Source organism: Panthera pardus, unplaced genomic scaffold (assembly GCF_024362965.1).
Source record: "Panthera pardus isolate Hobbes unplaced genomic scaffold, ASM2436296v1 HiC_scaffold_13, whole genome shotgun sequence".
Taxonomy (NCBI): Eukaryota; Metazoa; Chordata; class Mammalia; order Carnivora; family Felidae; genus Panthera; species Panthera pardus.
Genome location: NW_026526688.1, coordinates 129,472,175 through 129,491,063, shown reverse-complemented (window position 1 = coordinate 129,491,063; position 18,889 = coordinate 129,472,175). Strand labels below are relative to the sequence as shown.

The 18,889-nt window shown below is 32.1% G+C and overlaps 1 protein-coding gene across 3 annotated transcripts in view; it reads left to right on the top strand.

Annotated features, from left to right (window-relative positions):
* Positions 1–18,889, top strand: part of CCSER1 (coiled-coil serine rich protein 1) — a 1,274,715-nt gene that overhangs the window by 969,686 nt on the left and 286,140 nt on the right. The window contains exon 11 of one of the 3 annotated variants that reach the window (XM_019464304.2): positions 17,165–17,210. The exons of the other annotated variants lie outside the window; for them this stretch is intronic. Coding sequence (XP_019319849.1) covers positions 17,165–17,210 — 46 coding nt within the window. The remainder of the gene's footprint in view (positions 1–17,164; positions 17,211–18,889) is intronic. 3 annotated transcript variants of the gene reach the window in all.

Genomic DNA, 18,889 nt, shown 5'->3' with positions numbered 1-18,889 from the left:
TTCATAATTTATTCTGTGCCTCTCATAGAGTATGACATGTAGCAGGCACACTCTGGGAATTTCAGTATGTTTTCTCTAAATGAATTTATCACAAGCAAATATTTATAATAATTATTTTAAGATTATGCAGTATTAAAGATTTACTGATTTATATTTTTAAGTGTTCATTTTGTCCATTAATCTTAAATACAAAGAAAACAAGTTAACATAGAGCTATTCTCATGTCATGGCAGTGATTAATAAATAGACGTGTGATTTGAGTTTAATAAAGTCCAAATTTCCTATATGACCCTGCATAAAGGCATGTAAGAGTGGATGGATATTTTTAAAACTCTTGTAAAAATACCAGAAAATGTATTGTCTTCAAAATGTTGTAGGTCAAGCATTCCCAAAATATTTTTAAATGTATTTCTATTTTCAAATAATTTGAACATTTGATTGGAAGTAGCATATCATAGATCTTTAAAACCAAGATACATTAGTAAGTAATAAGAATAAAACTTTAATTTATACTTACCTATTGAATTTTATGGAATTTTTTTAAACTTCAAGGCAGAAATATAAAATAAGCAGTAATATCAATGTTGATATGAACAAGGCTTCTAGAATGTTAATGTTTACATTAATAAGTACTCTAGAAGTACTCTGGCACAGTCTGGAACCAGAAATGTTCTACCATTTACTTTTCTGCCTCAGTTTCTTCACATGGAACAAAAAGAAATATAATAAAAATACTGAACTCAGAGATCTTTTATGACCATATAATGTGTTTGCATATGTAAAGAACTTACAACATGAGAATAATGTAATGTCACATGACTTTACTCACATGACAGACCTACGTGTCTGCTAACATTATCATTATTGAGGGGATGTCACAGTTGAAAATGAATTTTCCAGGGCGCCTGGGTGGCTCAGTCGGTTAAGTGTCCAACTTCGGCTCAGGTCATGATCTCGCGGTTCGTGAGTTCAAGCCCCACGTTGGTCTCTGTGCTGATGGCTCAGAGCCTGGAGCCTGTTTCAGATTCTGTGTCTCCCTCTCTCTCTGACCCTCCCCTGTTCATGCTCTGTCTCTCTCTGTCTCAAAAATAAATAAACGTCAAAAAAATTTAATAAAATAAAATAAAATAAAATAAAATAAAATAAAATAAAATAAAATAAAGAAAATGAGTTTTCCAAAGTTCAAGTGTCTAAACATTAGTCAGCAGAATGATAAACTCTTTTTAGTAGTTTCAGATTCATCACTCATAAAGAAGACAGACTCACAAAAAAAATGAGCTCATGAGATTGATACATAGATTCAGAATTCTAATTTATCCACATGCAGTAAGAATGTTAACTATACTAGAGAAGCAGATAAATTATCCAACCTTGTCTCCATGTGGGTGGCACAAAGGAAGCCAAATTATGATCAAAATGGCTTAGTGAGCATGTGAATTAAGGAAGGAATCAGTCGTTTGATTTTGATGTTAAGTGGCATTATGCTAAAGAATGAGCCTTTCAGGCAGTATTCTTAGAACTAAACATCTTTTCCCTGGGAGAATTTCATATCTACCCCCATTCTATGTTCCTTGGCTATACAATGTCCCTTCTTGCTCACAAAATTCTTAGTACAGTCAATCATGATGTACTCCTAAAAGCCTAGAAATACTTTTTGTCGTTATATGGAGACCTTTCAATATTTCAGCCTAAGAGGGAAATCTTATTTGGCTCTAAGTTCTTATGCAGGAAAAAAAAACATTACTGCAGCTCCAAATACAACACCATTTACTATGGATAATGCAATGAAAGACATCATTGCTAAAAACATACAACAAAAGGGCACCTGGGTGGCACAGTCAGTTGAGTGTCTAACTCTTGATTATGTCTCCGGTCATGATCTCACTCACAGATTTGTGAGTTCAATCCCCACATTGGGATCTGTGCTGACTTTGCGGATCCTGTTTGGGATTCTCTCTCTTTCCCTCTCTCTCTGCAGCTCCCCTGCTCACACAAGGTCTCTCTCCCACTCAAAATAAATAAATGAACATTTATTTTAAAAATACAACAAAAAAGAAGTATTGGTACATGCTTAGGAATATTATGTTAGAGAAAACAATCTCTTATTAGCTTTTATTTTATTCTAATTAATTTTGACATGTCTCAAAATAGTCCAGTGGTGCAGTGGAATTAACAGAAGACACAACCAAATATTTGTTTCATTAAAAAACAAAACAAAACAAAACAACTCATGCAGGTATTAATCCTAAGCTTTTTTAACATCGAACCGAACCTGACATGAGAAGTGCTTTTTAATATTTATGGTTCAGCTTGCCTACTCTGTTTGAATTATGTGGATTCAATAAGTTTGAATGCACTCATGCCTGCACAGACACATGTAGACACACACACACATTCCTGCACAACTTGAATCTTATTCTTTAAAAAAAATTTTAATGCTTATTTATTTTTGAGAAAGTGAGAGAAAGTTCTGAATAGAATTGTTCACCTTAGTATTAAGTACCCACTGTGGGAAATGCAAATATTTCTTCTACATGGACTGCAAATGTGCCAAGAGACCACAAGTAAAATATTTAGTGCTAACTTTAAGATGGAAATGTCTTCCTTATTGAGCCATAACTTCACTCTGAGAAATATTTCTGGGAAGAAAAGATTTATTTTAATATTTCTGCATTTAACTGATGGCTGTTCACAATTAATGGTTTTGCTTTAGTAAGGCATCGTTTTCCAAAAGAAAAAGAGGAAAGAAATAGGTAAGATTATCGGTGGGAAGTGAGACATGACGTCTACTATGTTTTAAACTACATAAATGTGTATTTTCACCCTATTTTACACTGGACAAATTCCAGGTTTTTTTAAATTAATTTTACTGTAATAAATGTTAGTAATTCAAAATTTGTGATCATTTGGAGTCAGCTGAATAAAAATATAATTTTTCACAATGTGAAAGACAAAGGAATACCATATGCAAAATTGTAATGCACTAAAGACTGCTTAAGATAATCCTTTTTAAATTTTTAGATAGCTAATATTTTATGTGCAGTAAGCTGACATAAATCATAATTTAAAACAGTTGTTTTGTCAGCAATTTCCTGGCTCTAACCTTGAGACAGGACATCATCTCCTTGGGAGAGGATGTCAACTCTTTTCCAATGCTGTGCTTCCTGGTTTAAGCAAACTCCCTTCTGCTTGGCAAATGAAAATACATTATAGAGAGGGAAAGAACACGAGCATGGGAGGGACAGAGAGAGAGAGAGGCAGAGAGAGAATCCCAAGTAGGCTCCATGCTGTCAGCCTGGAGCCTGACATGGGGCTTGATCCAACTACAGTGAGATCATGACCTGAGCTGAAATCAAGAGTCTGATGCTTAACTGACTTGAGCTACCCACGTACCCCTCACTAGTTTCATAGATAGCAATGTTTGACTGATTGTCATAGCAATCCTGTGACACAAAATAGGTACTATAATGCTTGTGTTTAAGGTGAGGCTGTTGAGGCTCAAGGAGATTATTTCATATCACACAATTTGTTGTACATCTAAGTGATTGACCTCCAACTTTATCCTTGACTACTTAGTATATGTCAGGCCCTGTGCTAATATGCATAAACAACTTCATGGTGCTTATTTATATAGTTCTTAGTAAAACCAGATATTACCCTAAGTGCTTTACAAACAGAGTTCATTTAATCAATGTATAGGTGAGAAAATGACACAGCGAGAGGTTAAGTTGTCTAGGATCACCAGTGTATTGAAAGGTAGTGCCAGGGCAAGAATCCATGTCTCCTTTATTACAATAGTGTATTTATTGTCTATAAAACAGAACCTGAGTGCTATTACTCAAAATGGTTTTAAATACTCAAAACAGGATGCACGGGAAATCTAAATTAAATTTGCTACAAAACAAGTGTACATTGTAAATGAGAAACAGGTTTGGAAAAGTAAAGAAAAAACTTTGTAAAGGAAATTTTAAAAATTAAACTATGAGGGTAATTGAAAAAATAAAACAGTGTGGTTAAAAATGGTCTAGATAAAAGCAATACTCAAAAGCATCATTGTGGAAGTAAAATACTACATATTAATGTTATCTTAAAGGTACATATTCAAGGGACTTGGTGATTTCATTGGCATATTCCTTTGTTTAAAAACAGAAACATTAGTTTCATGATTTTGTTTTAATTAAATCTTTTGTACTGGAATGAAATGGGATGCATATTTGTTCCCAAAGCATTTATGTGAGTTTTCTGACATTTATTTTCCTTGTAGTCCTCAAAGAAGCTGTGATATTCATGAAATAATATGAGCTCATACAAACATGATCACGACCTTGGCATTACAAAAGGGTTTGTTCAACTTAAAAGCGCTTGGGAAAGGAAGCAGTTGCACGATTAAAAACAAAGAACAAGGATAGTTGAGCTTTCAGATATGTTTATACTTTCATGTATATAATTTGCCAAATTCACAAGGGCACAAACTTCAAAGTTAATTCAGTGTACAGTAAGGACTAAGTTCTAGAGTTGCTGTGGATGTATAGTCGAGTGCCTACAACCTCAGATCCTATACACGGTCTATTTAAATCACCTTAGCAAGCTTACACTTTCACTTTAAAATAACAGCACACTGAGTAAGCTTGAAGAGTGTGAAAAACAGGCAGTAGACAACCTTGGAGAAAAAGAGGGCAATAATTATCTCACAGCCTAACACACTATTCTTGCTATTAATCACCACCACCCCAGTATACACATAAACCTTCACACGTGAGCTTGGGAGAAAAAAAAATATAGTTCTTCCTACCTCACTGGAATTAATCATACAAGTAGTAACTACTAATTGTGTAGATTTTGTGATAGATCTTACATTAATCCTCTCAACCTTTCCATAAGGGGATAACTGCTAATATCTCACTGTGTGAGAGGAAGCAACTAAGTCTTGGAGTGATGAGTTTGCGGAGATAAGACTCCACTTTTTGATTCCAAACATGTGCTCTAAACTATTATACTATGGAAATGGGTCCCTTGTTAAAAACCAATGTTCAAAACTGTTATTTTTGTTCATGATCCCATTTCATGGTTCATGATTTAAGTCATTTTATGGCATTGTCAATTTTACTAAATGTTAGAATCAATTACCTGGGAAGGTTTAAAAATTCCCCATTCCTGTGTCCACACCTCATTATCAGTTAAATCACAATCACTGGAGATGGTACTCAGGCATACATATTATTTTTTTTAATTTTCCAGATGATTCAAAATATAGAGAGGCTGGAGGTCTGGTGTTTTAGATACCTTGCTCCTTACCGTTAGTGTTTACGCAGTCTTTACATCACATCAACATAGTTATCTAGTCTCTATCCAAACATTTCTGTTGACAGCTTTGACTGTCAACAAAATTCTTAGGTTAATTCAAAATCTGTCACTCACTCTTTTATCCTTGGGTGCTAGTCCTGCCTCACTGGGATAATACAACTTTTTATCTGTTAATAGTCCCCTGAATTTTCTTTTATACAGGATAACCTTTTTCTTTCTTTTAACTGCTGTCTTATGGAATGATTTCAAATCTTCTCATTTATCTCTAGGATAAACTAGTTATCAGTATGACATCTTGGAAAGAACTTGGATTCTGGAGTCAGAATACCTTTAGCTTACATTCCATATCTGCTACTAATTAGTCTCGTAAACTTGAACAAGTTATTGAATTTTCTCAACTTCCCTTTTGCCACAAATAATGCTACCTCATGTAACTTTTATGAATATAAAATGAGTTATATAGAGTAGGAGTAAAACTATCAGAAGCTCTAAGCACCGAAAATTGTAGTGTCTTATCACGGCCCACTTCACTCCCCACATAAATAATTCAAATGAAAATAACACTAACTCAGACAAGTAAGAACAAAGGAACCCGATTAAGTTCTAGTTTTGTTTTCTTTTTTTTTTCTCCTCTGGTGGCTATGTTGATTTTTTAAATTATTAAACAGCAAGTGTACAATTTGTTACATGCATATGCTCATTTATTTGTACCTTTATTTTGCTGGTGTTCCAAAGATATGCTTAGCCAGTCCCGAATAATGTAATGTTGAAATGCTTAAAGATGGCTCTGCTTGGTAGACTTGAGAGGAGGGCAGACATGCATGACTTTTAAGTATGTCATTTTATCTCTTCTACAAACTCCAATTTTATTATTTGTAAAATGAAGATTATATTTGCCTTGGAGGATTATTGTGAAGATTATGAACATCACAGAGGATTAAAATAAATGATGTATAAAAAGTACTTCTAAGTGGTCAAAAACGGTAAATATGGTATAGTGGGGTAAGAACTTGGGCTCAAATCTTAGCTTAGAGTTTGCTGACTCTGAAAACTTGGGAAAATTATGTAATATCTGGGTCTCAGTTTCATTTTGGAACATGGGAATAAAAATGCCACATAATAAATAAGGTTGCTATGAGTTTTGAATAATTAATGTTCTTAATATGCTTATTACAAAATAAGGTCTGAACTTGTGTAAACTATAACTATTAAAATAATGTTTTGTATTAGACATGAAAATTTCTGGCACTTGGTAGGCATTGAAGGTAGAGTGGCATAATTTGCTTTTATTTACTCGAACACATTACTGACATATAGAATAGTACCTGCACATTGTAGATACTCAATGAATATATGCTGAAGAAAGAATTAATTAATTTGGTATAGTTGAGATATATAGAAAGTATATGTATAGATATATAGATATATAGAAAGTATATGTATACTTTTTTATATATGTATACTATATATGTATATATAGAAAGTATATGTATATATGTATATATATATATATATATATAGAAAGTATATGTATATATAGAAAGTATATGTATAGTATAGAAAGATTATAACTGTATAACTGTCTTTGTTGTAAGTACAGATTCATAATTCTAATTAGTGTATTAAAAATAGATTTGTATTTCATTCTCTCCAAATGACCTAAATTCCAATTATATTTTAAAAATTTTAAATTAGAAAGCTCTTTCCTTATCTTTTATGACTTTCTAGCCATTTTTATGGTATTCTTAATTTGCCTATTAGGACAATACTATAAGAAAAACTTTCAAAACATTTCTAATCTAACTCACCATTATGTAACAGTATGATCTTAAATTTCAATCCCCGTGATTCAAACTTGAGACTCTCATTGCCTGAAAAAACATATGGAACTACTTAATTTCTCTGTTTAGCTGATCTCAGACTGAATCCCTTGACCTTCAAACTCATCCTCTCTAGCAACTATTTTTTTTTTTTCTAGCAACTATTAACACTTACACCTTTTCCAGGTCATTTAAGCACTCTGGGCCTTAGCATCATCATCTGTTAAATGGGAATAATGTTACCAAGCTCATGAAGATTTTTTATAGAAACAAATGAAGTGGCATATGTGAAACTATCCTGAAATATACAATAAAATACATGTATGACACATATATCTATATCTATATATGTATCTATATCATCTATATCTGTATATCATCTATCATCTGTATCTGTATCTATGTGTGTGTGTGTGTGTGTGTGTGTGTATTTGTCTGTGAGACAGGTAGAGAGAGATAGAATTAAATTTCCTGCTTGCTCAAGCATACTCTAGACAAAAGGCAATCCAAGTAGCTATACCTAAAGTTCAGAGATTTGACTCAATGATTTGAGTGAGCATTCTAACACTGACTATTTTAGAATGCTTATTTTTCTGGAAATATAACTAGTATGGGAATAAAGTATTTGCATTCTCTAGTTGGAATACTTCAGAAGAGGTTAATTTTAATTATGATATTCTGCACTTAAATTTTTATTGTCTATTGCCAAATTTTAAAATTCAAGTTTATTCATTTTGTCTAAGATCTAAAAGTATTGATTTTCCTAAATATATATCACCTGAAAATTATATTACAAAATTAGTACCTAGACTGCAAACTATTTCAGAGGATGCTAAGTTCTGTAAAATAACTGACCCACATTGTTATAGTTGATATCCTAGTGCACATATATGACAGAGTCCCTTAGCTATCTAACTTTGATTCTACTTTTCTACTTTGTAAGCCAAGATGTCATTAGATATATGTCAAAATGGTGCTAAATATTAGACATTAGAAGATTCAAAAACTAGTATCTATAGGAAGAAATAGAAAACTTGGAATAGTCTGAAAATCAAAGTTTGATAGAAAAACAAAGATAATGATCATTAAAATTAGAACACCTTTTAAAATAAATAAATACTGGAAAAATCCTTCTGATTCCATTCTAGGAGTTTCTAAAAATAAAAGCTACTTTTTTTTCTCTACCTTAATATATATAAAATAGGGACATAATGATAGATTTTTTTAAAAGTCTGTACTATTTGTCAAAATGTAAGGACTACTGGAGATCCCTTCCAACTTGATCCATTTCACAAGAAGATGGTTATTCCAGTATGGACTATATTTTTACCTTTAAAAGTGTGGACAAATGAAGGAAACAGGGAAATAATTATACTACCATATACCAAAACCATAATTATGCTTCCTGCTGACTTTTAACAAACCACCAGGATGAAAAACTAATGATGGGTGAGCAATAGAGTGTCTGGTAATTTTCCTAAAGCACATTTATATTGCATTTTATAATGTCTTCCTCAGGAGAGCACAAATTATTTTTTATTAACAAAGAACTATAAGGAAAAAGCTCTGCTCTCTTTGTGGGTATTTTTTTTGAGAGTTTAAATGTTGCCTACAGTTTTATCATTTTAATAACATAACAGAAAAAGTTACTTGCACAATAAATAAATTGTATTATAGTTAGCATTGTGTAGTTTGTAATCTTTCTAGTTTCTAGTATTTTAAAGGTATAGAAACATTTCTCAATAATAAGTGGCTTTGTCTTACTATTTATCTAAAATCATTCTAAACTAGCTTATCCTTTAATAAATGGAACATTTTCTGGAAAGAATTATCCAACTGTTCTCTCATGATTAAAGTTTCCTTTATTTTTTGTTTTAAAAAGCATAATCCTCAATATTTTCTCCATGAAACACTCCAACACTGCAATTGTGAGATCTATATTTTATAAAACATAGTAGACTTTTAAAATTTTATATTACTATTGTTAGATTTGGAGAATACTGAAAACAATTTTAACTAGTTTAATCACTGTTCATAGAAATGACTGCTGAGAGTAACTTCTCATGAATGGGGGGGGGGGTGAATTCTCAATTCAAAACACATTATACTAAAATATTACAAAAGGAATATAACACTTATCTGAATGCATATATGGCTAATAAGTGTAATTCTAATATTCTTTATCTACATTTAATCTTTCTGTTGCTTGGCTAAAAAGACTTAAAGTTAACTTTAAGTGTGTGAACTGATATTTCTTGATTTCAATCTTACTAAACCATAAGAAATATCAACTGTAACTTATTAACATTTCCTTAGAGATCTAAGTAGAATTTTCAACAGCCGCTGACTTCCAACTTTTCACTCATGAGAAAAATGAGAGGCTAACCTGACCTGTCAAATACTAAAATCCAATTTTGGTTTTTAAATTATCTTTGGAATTTGGATTAATTTAGACCTTTTTCAGTAAAAGTAAATTATAATCTGGTGACTATTTTATTGACTATGAAAACAATTAAATTGAAAATTAGACTATTGAATAAACTATGACTTACATGATCATTAACTATTGTATATTGCTATATACAAAAACCCACTGGGGCGCCTGGGTGTTTCAGTGGATTAAGTGTCCAACTTCAGCTCAGGTCATGATCTCATGGTTGTTGGGTTTGAGCCCCGCGATGGGCTCTGTGCTGACAGCTCAGAGCCTGGAGCCTGCTTCGGATTCTGTGTATCCCTCTCTCTCTCTGCTGCCCCTCCCTCCCCACTCACGTTCTGTCTCTCTCTCTCTCAAAAATAAATAAAAACATGGAAAAAAACACATTAATATACCAACAGAAGGATCTGAAGTACAGTGAATTAGGGAAATTTTCTAGATACATGAAGATTATTTTATGTATGTCAAAAAATTAATTTTTATAGCACATGTTTCTGTCAAACTTTCTACCAATCTTTAAAAATAGCCAATGAACATAATTCAACATTCATTTGATCACTCGGATCATAAGAGGACACCACAACCTACACATTGAATTAATTCAAATGCCCATTCCCTCTGGAAAGCCTTGATGCTGATGGTGATAGGCATTTTTCACATTGTCTGGCTTGCTACTTTTCCTTGACTTCTTTGCCCCTAAACCTGTTTAATTTCATTATTATTATCTTAAATATTATTGTTATTAGGTGAATGAGTTGGTTATTAGGTAAACAGAGCAATAGGCATTTGAAAAGAATGAACAAAACTAAGCTGAATGTTTCAGAATGTCTTGAAAACCCTGAATATTTTGGAAGAAATGAGTAAATCCATAGAAAAAAATCAACATTAATATTGCTTTGCAAAGAACTTTAAGCTCTAAAGCCACTTTAAATTAAAGCGTCATTTGCGGAGGATGCACTACTGTGTGATCAGGCAAGAAAGAAGGAGAAACATGCAGAAGACCCGCTCACTCAAGGGAAAGACCTTGGTCCTATGTCAAAACATGGTTAAATGAATGAACTTCCGTGTGTTTTAGGTTAAAATAAAATGTTTAGTGTGGAGATACATTTTTGTAGAATTCTTGGATTCAGAGATTTTCTCTGGTAGCTGATCAACTGGTCCTTATTTTGCAAATGAAAGGGCATTGCTTTATTGTCTTTTATTATATGTTGTACCCTGAAGAAGATTATGTTCCTCGGCCTATTGGAATAGGCTGTGGAATCATAGCCTGTGGAATAGGCTATGATACAATATCGTCCTTACTACTTAGAGACCATTGTACTTTCAGGTCCACATTTCTCTCATGCTTCTGAATATTTTGCATGTCTGATTCCAGATGACTGGAATATTACTCTACCTTCAATATACACACTTGGATATAGTTCGGATTTGCCAATCAAGACATGAACTTTACAGAATTATCTCCTCTTCCCTGTGTCCCACAACCTACTTATTTTTCCATTTTCTGTTTTTTTTTTTTTCTTTTTTCTTTTCTTTTCTTTTTTTTTTTTTTTAAGGCCAGTCTGAGTGTTATTTGGGAAAGTGATAGATTTAAAAGTGATAAGCTTGTAGCAAACCTGAGGGTTAAGTACAGGTTTCTGAATTCTGCCACCATTGGGGAAGCATTAAAGGGTGTTTTTTTTTTCCTTTTAATGTCTATTTATTTATTTTGAGAGAGAGAGACAGAGACAGAGACAGAGAGTGCATGAATGGAGAGAGGCAGGGAGAGGGAGAGAGAGAATCTGAAGCAGGCTCCATGCTGTTAACGCAGGGCCAGATGCGGAGCTCAGCTCATCTCAGGACCATGAGATTATGACCTCAGCGGAAACCAATAATCAGAGGTTAACCAACTAAGCCACCCAGATGCCCTGCACCAAAGCTTTTTAATAAGTATTTGTATATGTCAAGTGTATGCTTTCAAATGATTAAATTAATCTTTTATGTCTTTGCTTTTCATTATGTATTTTAGTCCTTTTTCTCTTTTTTCTGTAAAAAGTATGTAGTTTATCATAGTGAGTACCTCTCTGTCAAATAACAAAAAAAAATAAGTTTAAAGAGAATGTTTATCTCTATCTCTACAAAAACAATTTTATAAATAGCCTGTCCTCAGTATTAACTTATTTCCCCACATCTGTAGCGTGAAGAGTAATGACATTTAAAAGGTTTTAATTTCTATTGATAATAAATGAGCACACTGCCAGAGAAAAAGACTAAAATAATTAGAGGGACGTTATGTCAAGTCTTTTAGGCCCTCATATTCACACACAGTGCATGCTGCTTCTTATTATTGCAAATGTCAACTTTCTTCTTGGTAAGGGTCTTTTGGGACATGGTTCACTCCATTTCAAAGGCATATAATAAAAGGAAAGGGCTTAGGGCAATATTTAAGCAATGAAAGAAACATAGGACATTTATGACTAGCTGGGAGGAACTGATTGCCTTTGGCTGTGCCTTGGGAAATCCCTAGGAAATACAGTAAGTTGGTGATTACTATTGTAAGTTAAAATGATATAAAGCATGCAGAGGAATTTGTGTTTTCCTTATGGGTGATACTATATTTCATATTCTCAGTGTACTTTGAAAGTTCATACTTACCTCTTATGTTTCTTACTGAAGTACTAGCAGGAGATATATTATTGAAAATTGCAGATAAATTACTTTCAAGAGGGTCAATTTAAGAAAAGAAAAAAAAATAATTTAAAGCAAAGTTTATGTAAGAAAACTTATATGTTTTCATATACCTCAATTAGATCTCATCAAACTAGTCATGTTTTAAAATTAATGATAGCAAAGTTTATATTGCAAATGTTTGTTAAATATGTATGGTGAATTTATTACACGTGGGTACTATGGTAAATACTGTTAGAGGTAGGTAAAAAAGAAGGGCCTAAATTTAATTTTCTCAAAGAATTTTCACTGTGATTATTTCCTGAATAGAAATAGAAATGTTTAGATCCGGTTGCATTATTTGGAGGCTGTAAGAATGTGATTCGTTATTACCATACAGATGTTCATTTCTGAGTTTCTACCAGGTTGTTGAGAAAATAAAGGAAAGTATCTCACAAATTGCTGTAATTTTTTTCTTTTATTCATAAAAAAAACCACTTTTCTTTCTTCCCTTTCTGGAAGCTAAATATCTAACCCCAAATCTTACTTGTTTGTCTCAATTTTACTGCACTACCTTCAAATTAAAAACATGGCAGAATTATTCTTGAAATGAGGTCTGAAATGCTAATAGTAGATATTAAGCCTGATTATCACTATTTTTGGTCATGTAAAGATAACAAACTGGGTACAAAAAGTGCAATCTATTTAAAGGCACTTTCATCTTGCAAGTTCTGTGCACTGCCTGGTTTGATTAATGAGAAAGTAACTCTATCACTTGAGTCATCCAGTGTGGTAGATCAAGGGCATGCCTCGGGCAGCTCAATGATCCAAGGAAGATTTTAAAATAGATAATACTTTAATATGTTCAATTTGGGTGTTTTAATAAAGGTTTAAATATCAAAGCAAGAATCTAAGTAAGCCCAAAACTAATAAGGTTGTTTCTTATATAATTTAGGTGTCTAAAATTCATACACCTGAATAGTTTCCAATTTCAAGGAATTGCCAAGTATTTTATAACCTACATATTTCATGAACTATTGGCCCATCTCTGTTAATTAGTCCTTGAGGACAGTTCTGAGTGGTATATATAAACTTAAAGGTTTACCCTTATAAGTTTAAATAGAAATTAATAAAATAGAAATTAATTAATTAGCTAATTAATTTAGCTTAAATAGAAGGAATGTAAAAATATTGATATTTATCAGACATATCTTGTCATCATTTAAAATCATATTATTTCAGCATTTAAAATGGTTATATCAATTAAATCCTACTATTTCCATTTATACATACTGTGATGGGACAAAGGTCAAATTTTCTTTTATTTGTAATTATTCTAGAAGTTGAACATTCTTCTTCAAATGCTAAATATTAAATCTACTTTCTTGAATAACTAATTGTTTCTTAAACCATTTCTTTATCAATTGAACTTTAATTTTATGAGGACCTAAGAAAAGGCAATGGAAATTCTAATTTTCTAAAAATTTCACTTACTTGGTTTCTAATTACATTATCTTTAATAATTGTATAGCTCTTTAATCTCTTATCTGCAATTCTGAGAGCCAAAACAAAAAAACAAAAAACAAAACAAAAAAAAACAAGAACAAGCAAATAAAGTTCCTTGAAAACCCAAAGATTTTCTATGACTTATTTGGTAACCAAACCTGACCTGATCTAAATTAACAAGAAGCTACTTATAATTTCTTTAAATCACAGTGGGATTATCATATGTTTGCTGCAGAAATATTAATATCTTTGATTACTCTAGCCCTAGAGTTAGCTAGAGGTGTTACTTTGCAAATTCTAAATAATACTGGATTCTGAAAAACACTTGGCCCAACACTTTTGGATAAAGGGTTATTTAAGAATTTTTTATATTTATATTTCCATTCTATGTCTGTCACTGTTTTGCTTTTTGGTGTGTGTGCCTGGGGCTAGTGAATAAGTTCTAAATTCTTATTCAATTGTAACTGAGATATTACTTTAACATTTTTCACAAGTAAGAATGGTGTTAGCTCTTACCCCAAACAGAATGTACATTCCTCTTTTCTATCTCTGGGTTCTGGAGTACACCTACAATCTGTTTTTTCTTAAATGCTTCCAGAGGAGTAGGAAGATATTAAGGAAGTTTATCTTTCTTTTTTTTTTTTTTTTGGTGCTCTTTAAGGTATTTATTTATTGCCTTTTTTTCATGGGATTCTAGTTTTCATATTTTTTCCTTGTTGCAGAATCTTGTGCTTATTTCAGTTCTTATTTATAACTAAGATGGTTTATAATGAGAACCAGCATACTCACATAATCCAGAGAATAGCCTCTACTGGAAATGCAGAAAAAATATCTTATCATATAGAGATAATGTGCTTCAGTGAATTTTGTCACTTCTAATACAGCAATACATATAAAATAAGCACATGATGTGCTATAAACTACTGTAAAAATATTAAGTAAGTGTAATGATATCCATGAACTACCCTGTTTGTATAGTAAAAAAAAAAAAAAAATACAGAAGAGAAGTATTTCTCTGCTGAATTTAATAAGCTCCTGCATTTAATGTGAATGCTGGCTTGTTCTTTACCAAGCATTTGATGAATAAGTTCAATACTTCAATTTTGACATTTTATTGCCTTTAATTATTGTTAATTATTGCTTTAATTTATAGTCTCAACTTAGGGATGGAATTTTAAATCAATCCTTTAGAGAGAAAATGAGTTAGAAAGAAAATTATGTGTATGAACTGGAGAATCTAGGCTTAAGTCATCATGTTTCCCTAAATATTTATCTTCCTGGTTCTACATTATATATCCTAAGCAATCTTCTTAAGCCCAATAAGTTTTTAACAATGCATAGTTTTCTAATGGTGCTTTCTGATGATTCATTATTCCAACCCAAATATTACTTTAAAAAATAGTAATATTTACTCTCCTGTTTTCTTAACTGATACATATATATTAGTTTATAAAGTCAAGGTCCAACAGAATGAAGACTTTGGAAATAAACTATCTTAGATTTATCATTTTGGCAATATTTATTCTTTATGCTGACATTTGATGGCATTTTTACTTATAAAAGATGCTATAGAGGTCCATCCACTTTGGAAGGCAGTTTGGAAGTTTCTTACAAAATTAAGTATGTGCTTACTATACAATTCAGTAATGGCCCTCATTGATATTAACCCAACTGAGTTGCAAACTTGTGTCCATACATAAATCTGCACACAGACGTTTGTAATAGTTTTATTCATAATTTCCCAAACTGAGAAGTAACCAAGATGATCTTTAACAAGTGAATGGATAAATAAACTGTGATACATCCAGACAATGGAATATTTTTCAGTACTAAAAGGAAATGAACCATCAAGCCTTGAAAAGACATAAAGAAACCTTAAATGCATATTACCGAATGAAAGAAGCCAATCTGAAAATGCTGTATACTGAATGCCTCTAACTATTTAATATTCTTGGAAAGGCAAAATTATGAGTATAAAAACCAGTGGTTGTTAAGGGTGAAGGTTGGGGGGTGGGAATAGGTGGAGGATTTTTAGGACAGTGAAACTCCTCTGTATAATACTATAATGGTAGATACATGTCATGCGTTTGTCGAAACCCACTGAATTCAATGAAACAAATAGAGCAAATCCTTAGGTAAACTACGGATTTTAGGTGATAGTAATATGTCAGTGTAGGTTTATCAATTGTAATAAACGTACCACTCTGGGTTGGGGGGAGGGGGTATTGATAATTGGGGGAGGCTATCCATGTGTGGGAGCAATGGGTAAAGAAATAACTTATAAGATAAATTTCCTCATAAGTATACCTTTATAGGAACCAAGCCCATAATACTAGTGTTTACTATGCTAATTAGAAGGAAAATTCATTAAAGCCAACAACAGGGATTATTTTGTGGATCTCTCATTTTAATTATTTAACTAGCCTTTAAAAAGTGAATAGCTCTTTAAACGGATTCTAAACTGAATCTAAAGTTATTTAATCATTCTAAAGAGGGTTTTGTTATTAGCAAAAACTGGAATACTAAACAAAACTAAAAAATTGTAACTATATCAGGGACTATTGTGGAAACCAAATGAGATAATGCTTTTCACATGCTAAGCATGGGAGCTTCAGAGAATAAATGTTCAATAAATATTAATTTACCTTTTTCAAATGTTCTAGTCTTTTCTAAGTTATTATATTTAGAGTGAACTATTGACTTTCACAGAGGTCTATATTTACCTAATACTTAAAAACTTCTCCTTGAGTATACTATAATGTAATTTTGTGACAGAGATCAGTGTCAGAAATAAAAATAATTAATTTGAATTACAATCTGTGTTTGTGCAGAGCGTTGGCAACTGGAAGAATATAGCAAGTATTCAGCATGTGGTTGTCCTAACGTAGGTGTCCATCATACACCATTAATATCTTTATTTAATAACTTTCTCTTTCCATTTGATTATGCTGTTTTTCAGTGATTAACTTTTATTGATACACAGATGAGGGCCATTTTATTGAGGTCATTAGTTTTATTTTGCACAGTATTTGAGGTAGAAAAAGAAAAGAGCAAATACTAGTACACTGCTTAGTTTAAGACTTTGAGAAAATGTTTGCATCAGCTAAGGAATTGGTGCAAGGGAACCTACTTTTTAAGGAGGCCACTTCATAAATATCATGTGTGTTCTACTTTTCACAAAACTCTCTGTCAAATTTAAATGTTCCCATCTTTTGCTGTAATTTTTATTTTATCTTCTTATTTTGGTGCATTACATATATTTTTCTTAATTTCCTCCAGGTATTATCTTAATATATATACCTCCAAATACAGTAACTCAAAAGCCTTATTGAATAAAAATATTTTAAATCATCTTTATTTTGTATTTCTTTTCATATTCTTTATTCATTCCTCCACCATTTTCTATTGTTACCAATGATTAGTTGCTCCAAAAAAAAATGTGTTTTATTTACAGGGCACAGCTTATGGAAGTGCTCCTGTACCTTCTCGCAGGCAATTATGTGAGTCTCTTAAATTCAGCTCTGTGTTGTAACCATGGCTATGTGTTCCTGTGCTGTAGCATGGCATGCTGAGACCAAGTGCCCTACGGTCAATATGCAATCCCCAATGTTGTATATTACCTACAATGTGTTCGTAGCAAACGGTTGGTTCCCTTTGCCTCTTCCTTATCTGTTTGTCATTATCCAGCCCATTTAAGAAAACTGCATTGCGATGTGGCCAAGTGTGTTGAAGCTTCAGTAATGACTCAAAGTCTGCGGCAAATAGAGAAGAGGCTCTTAAGTTTATTTTCAGTGCAACCGTGATAGCAACAGTGATAGTACTTTCTGTGTCAAATGAATCAGTAAGGTTTCTTAAATCCTAACTTCTTTTTACCTACTTGTTCCCAGAGCTCTTATATCATACACAGCTGTGTTTTTGCCACACAGCTAATGAGACCTCTTTCCTTGAAATGGCAATCCATTGAAATAAATCCTGTTTCTAGTGAATTTAAAGAAAACTTGACTTTCTAACCACTTTAGTTTATTTCCAAGTCATCATATTTAGAAAAATTGAAAATAGTCTATAAATTTTTAGATAGAAATCCCGGATTTTACAACCTTGCTCAGCTGTATTATAAATATATGCACCTTGGCGGAGAGTCAGATATTTGCACTTCAGCTCAGGAGATTTCTGTGACAGCTTGTCTGCTTTAACATGAACTTTTTTCAGTGAGAGATGTATATGTAAATTTAATATGTAGAATCTCCAAAGTGCCATCAGACTTTGAGAAAGAGCTATTTTCATTGCCCATTTCCATTCATGTCTTTCCTCTTTTTCCACACATCAGAAAATCATGGCTGTTTACCACCTTTTATAGACTGCTGCAGCAATAAACCACGTGATTCTAAGTATGTGGAGCAATAAATAGCAAATAGGTCCATCTTAATGTGATTTTGAAGGTGATTCAAAGCCACAGTACTGTGTTTATAATGCTTTTCTTCCCTATCGGCAGAAGAAACATACAATTTGATCACATTCACTGAGGAGGATCTGTGAATCAATTAAAAAATTGCAGCACTTTGCATCATTATTAAGCTGCTCAAACAACAATCAAAATATGCACTTTATTATCTCACATTTCATGAAAGACTTTTGAATTTCTGAATTATTATGAATAAGGTTGTGGCAGAAAGATTTGCTATAATGAATAGAAGATTGAATTTAGATATTGCATTGAAGATAGAAGAATATCTATTGTTAGGGAAATAGAGGAGGTATTGTTACTAGAAACTTTTGGAAATGTGAGTTCATTATAAGTGTTCTGAAAATAATTATGAGTAGGAAAATAAAGAATATGGAAGTATAATAAAAAATTTGGATTAATCTTATTTCTCACTTTCACAGAATCAAAGTGCATAGGAAAATAATATTAAATATTTGAGATTTCAAATAATTTGTTCTGGTTAAATAACAGTTAACGCTATGAAAAACAGAATGAAAAACAAAATGATGCATGGTTTGTCTAAGTAAGAGAATCTAAAGTTGAAGTGTATTCTGTGCCTCAATATATAAACCAATATGGATATTACCCTCCTAAACATGTGGACTTGGAAATAGTTAGCTTAATGAATTTGAATAATTATGAATTATCACATTTCCTTTTGGTCGTGTTAAGTCTTAGGATCTCTGAGTTATGTAT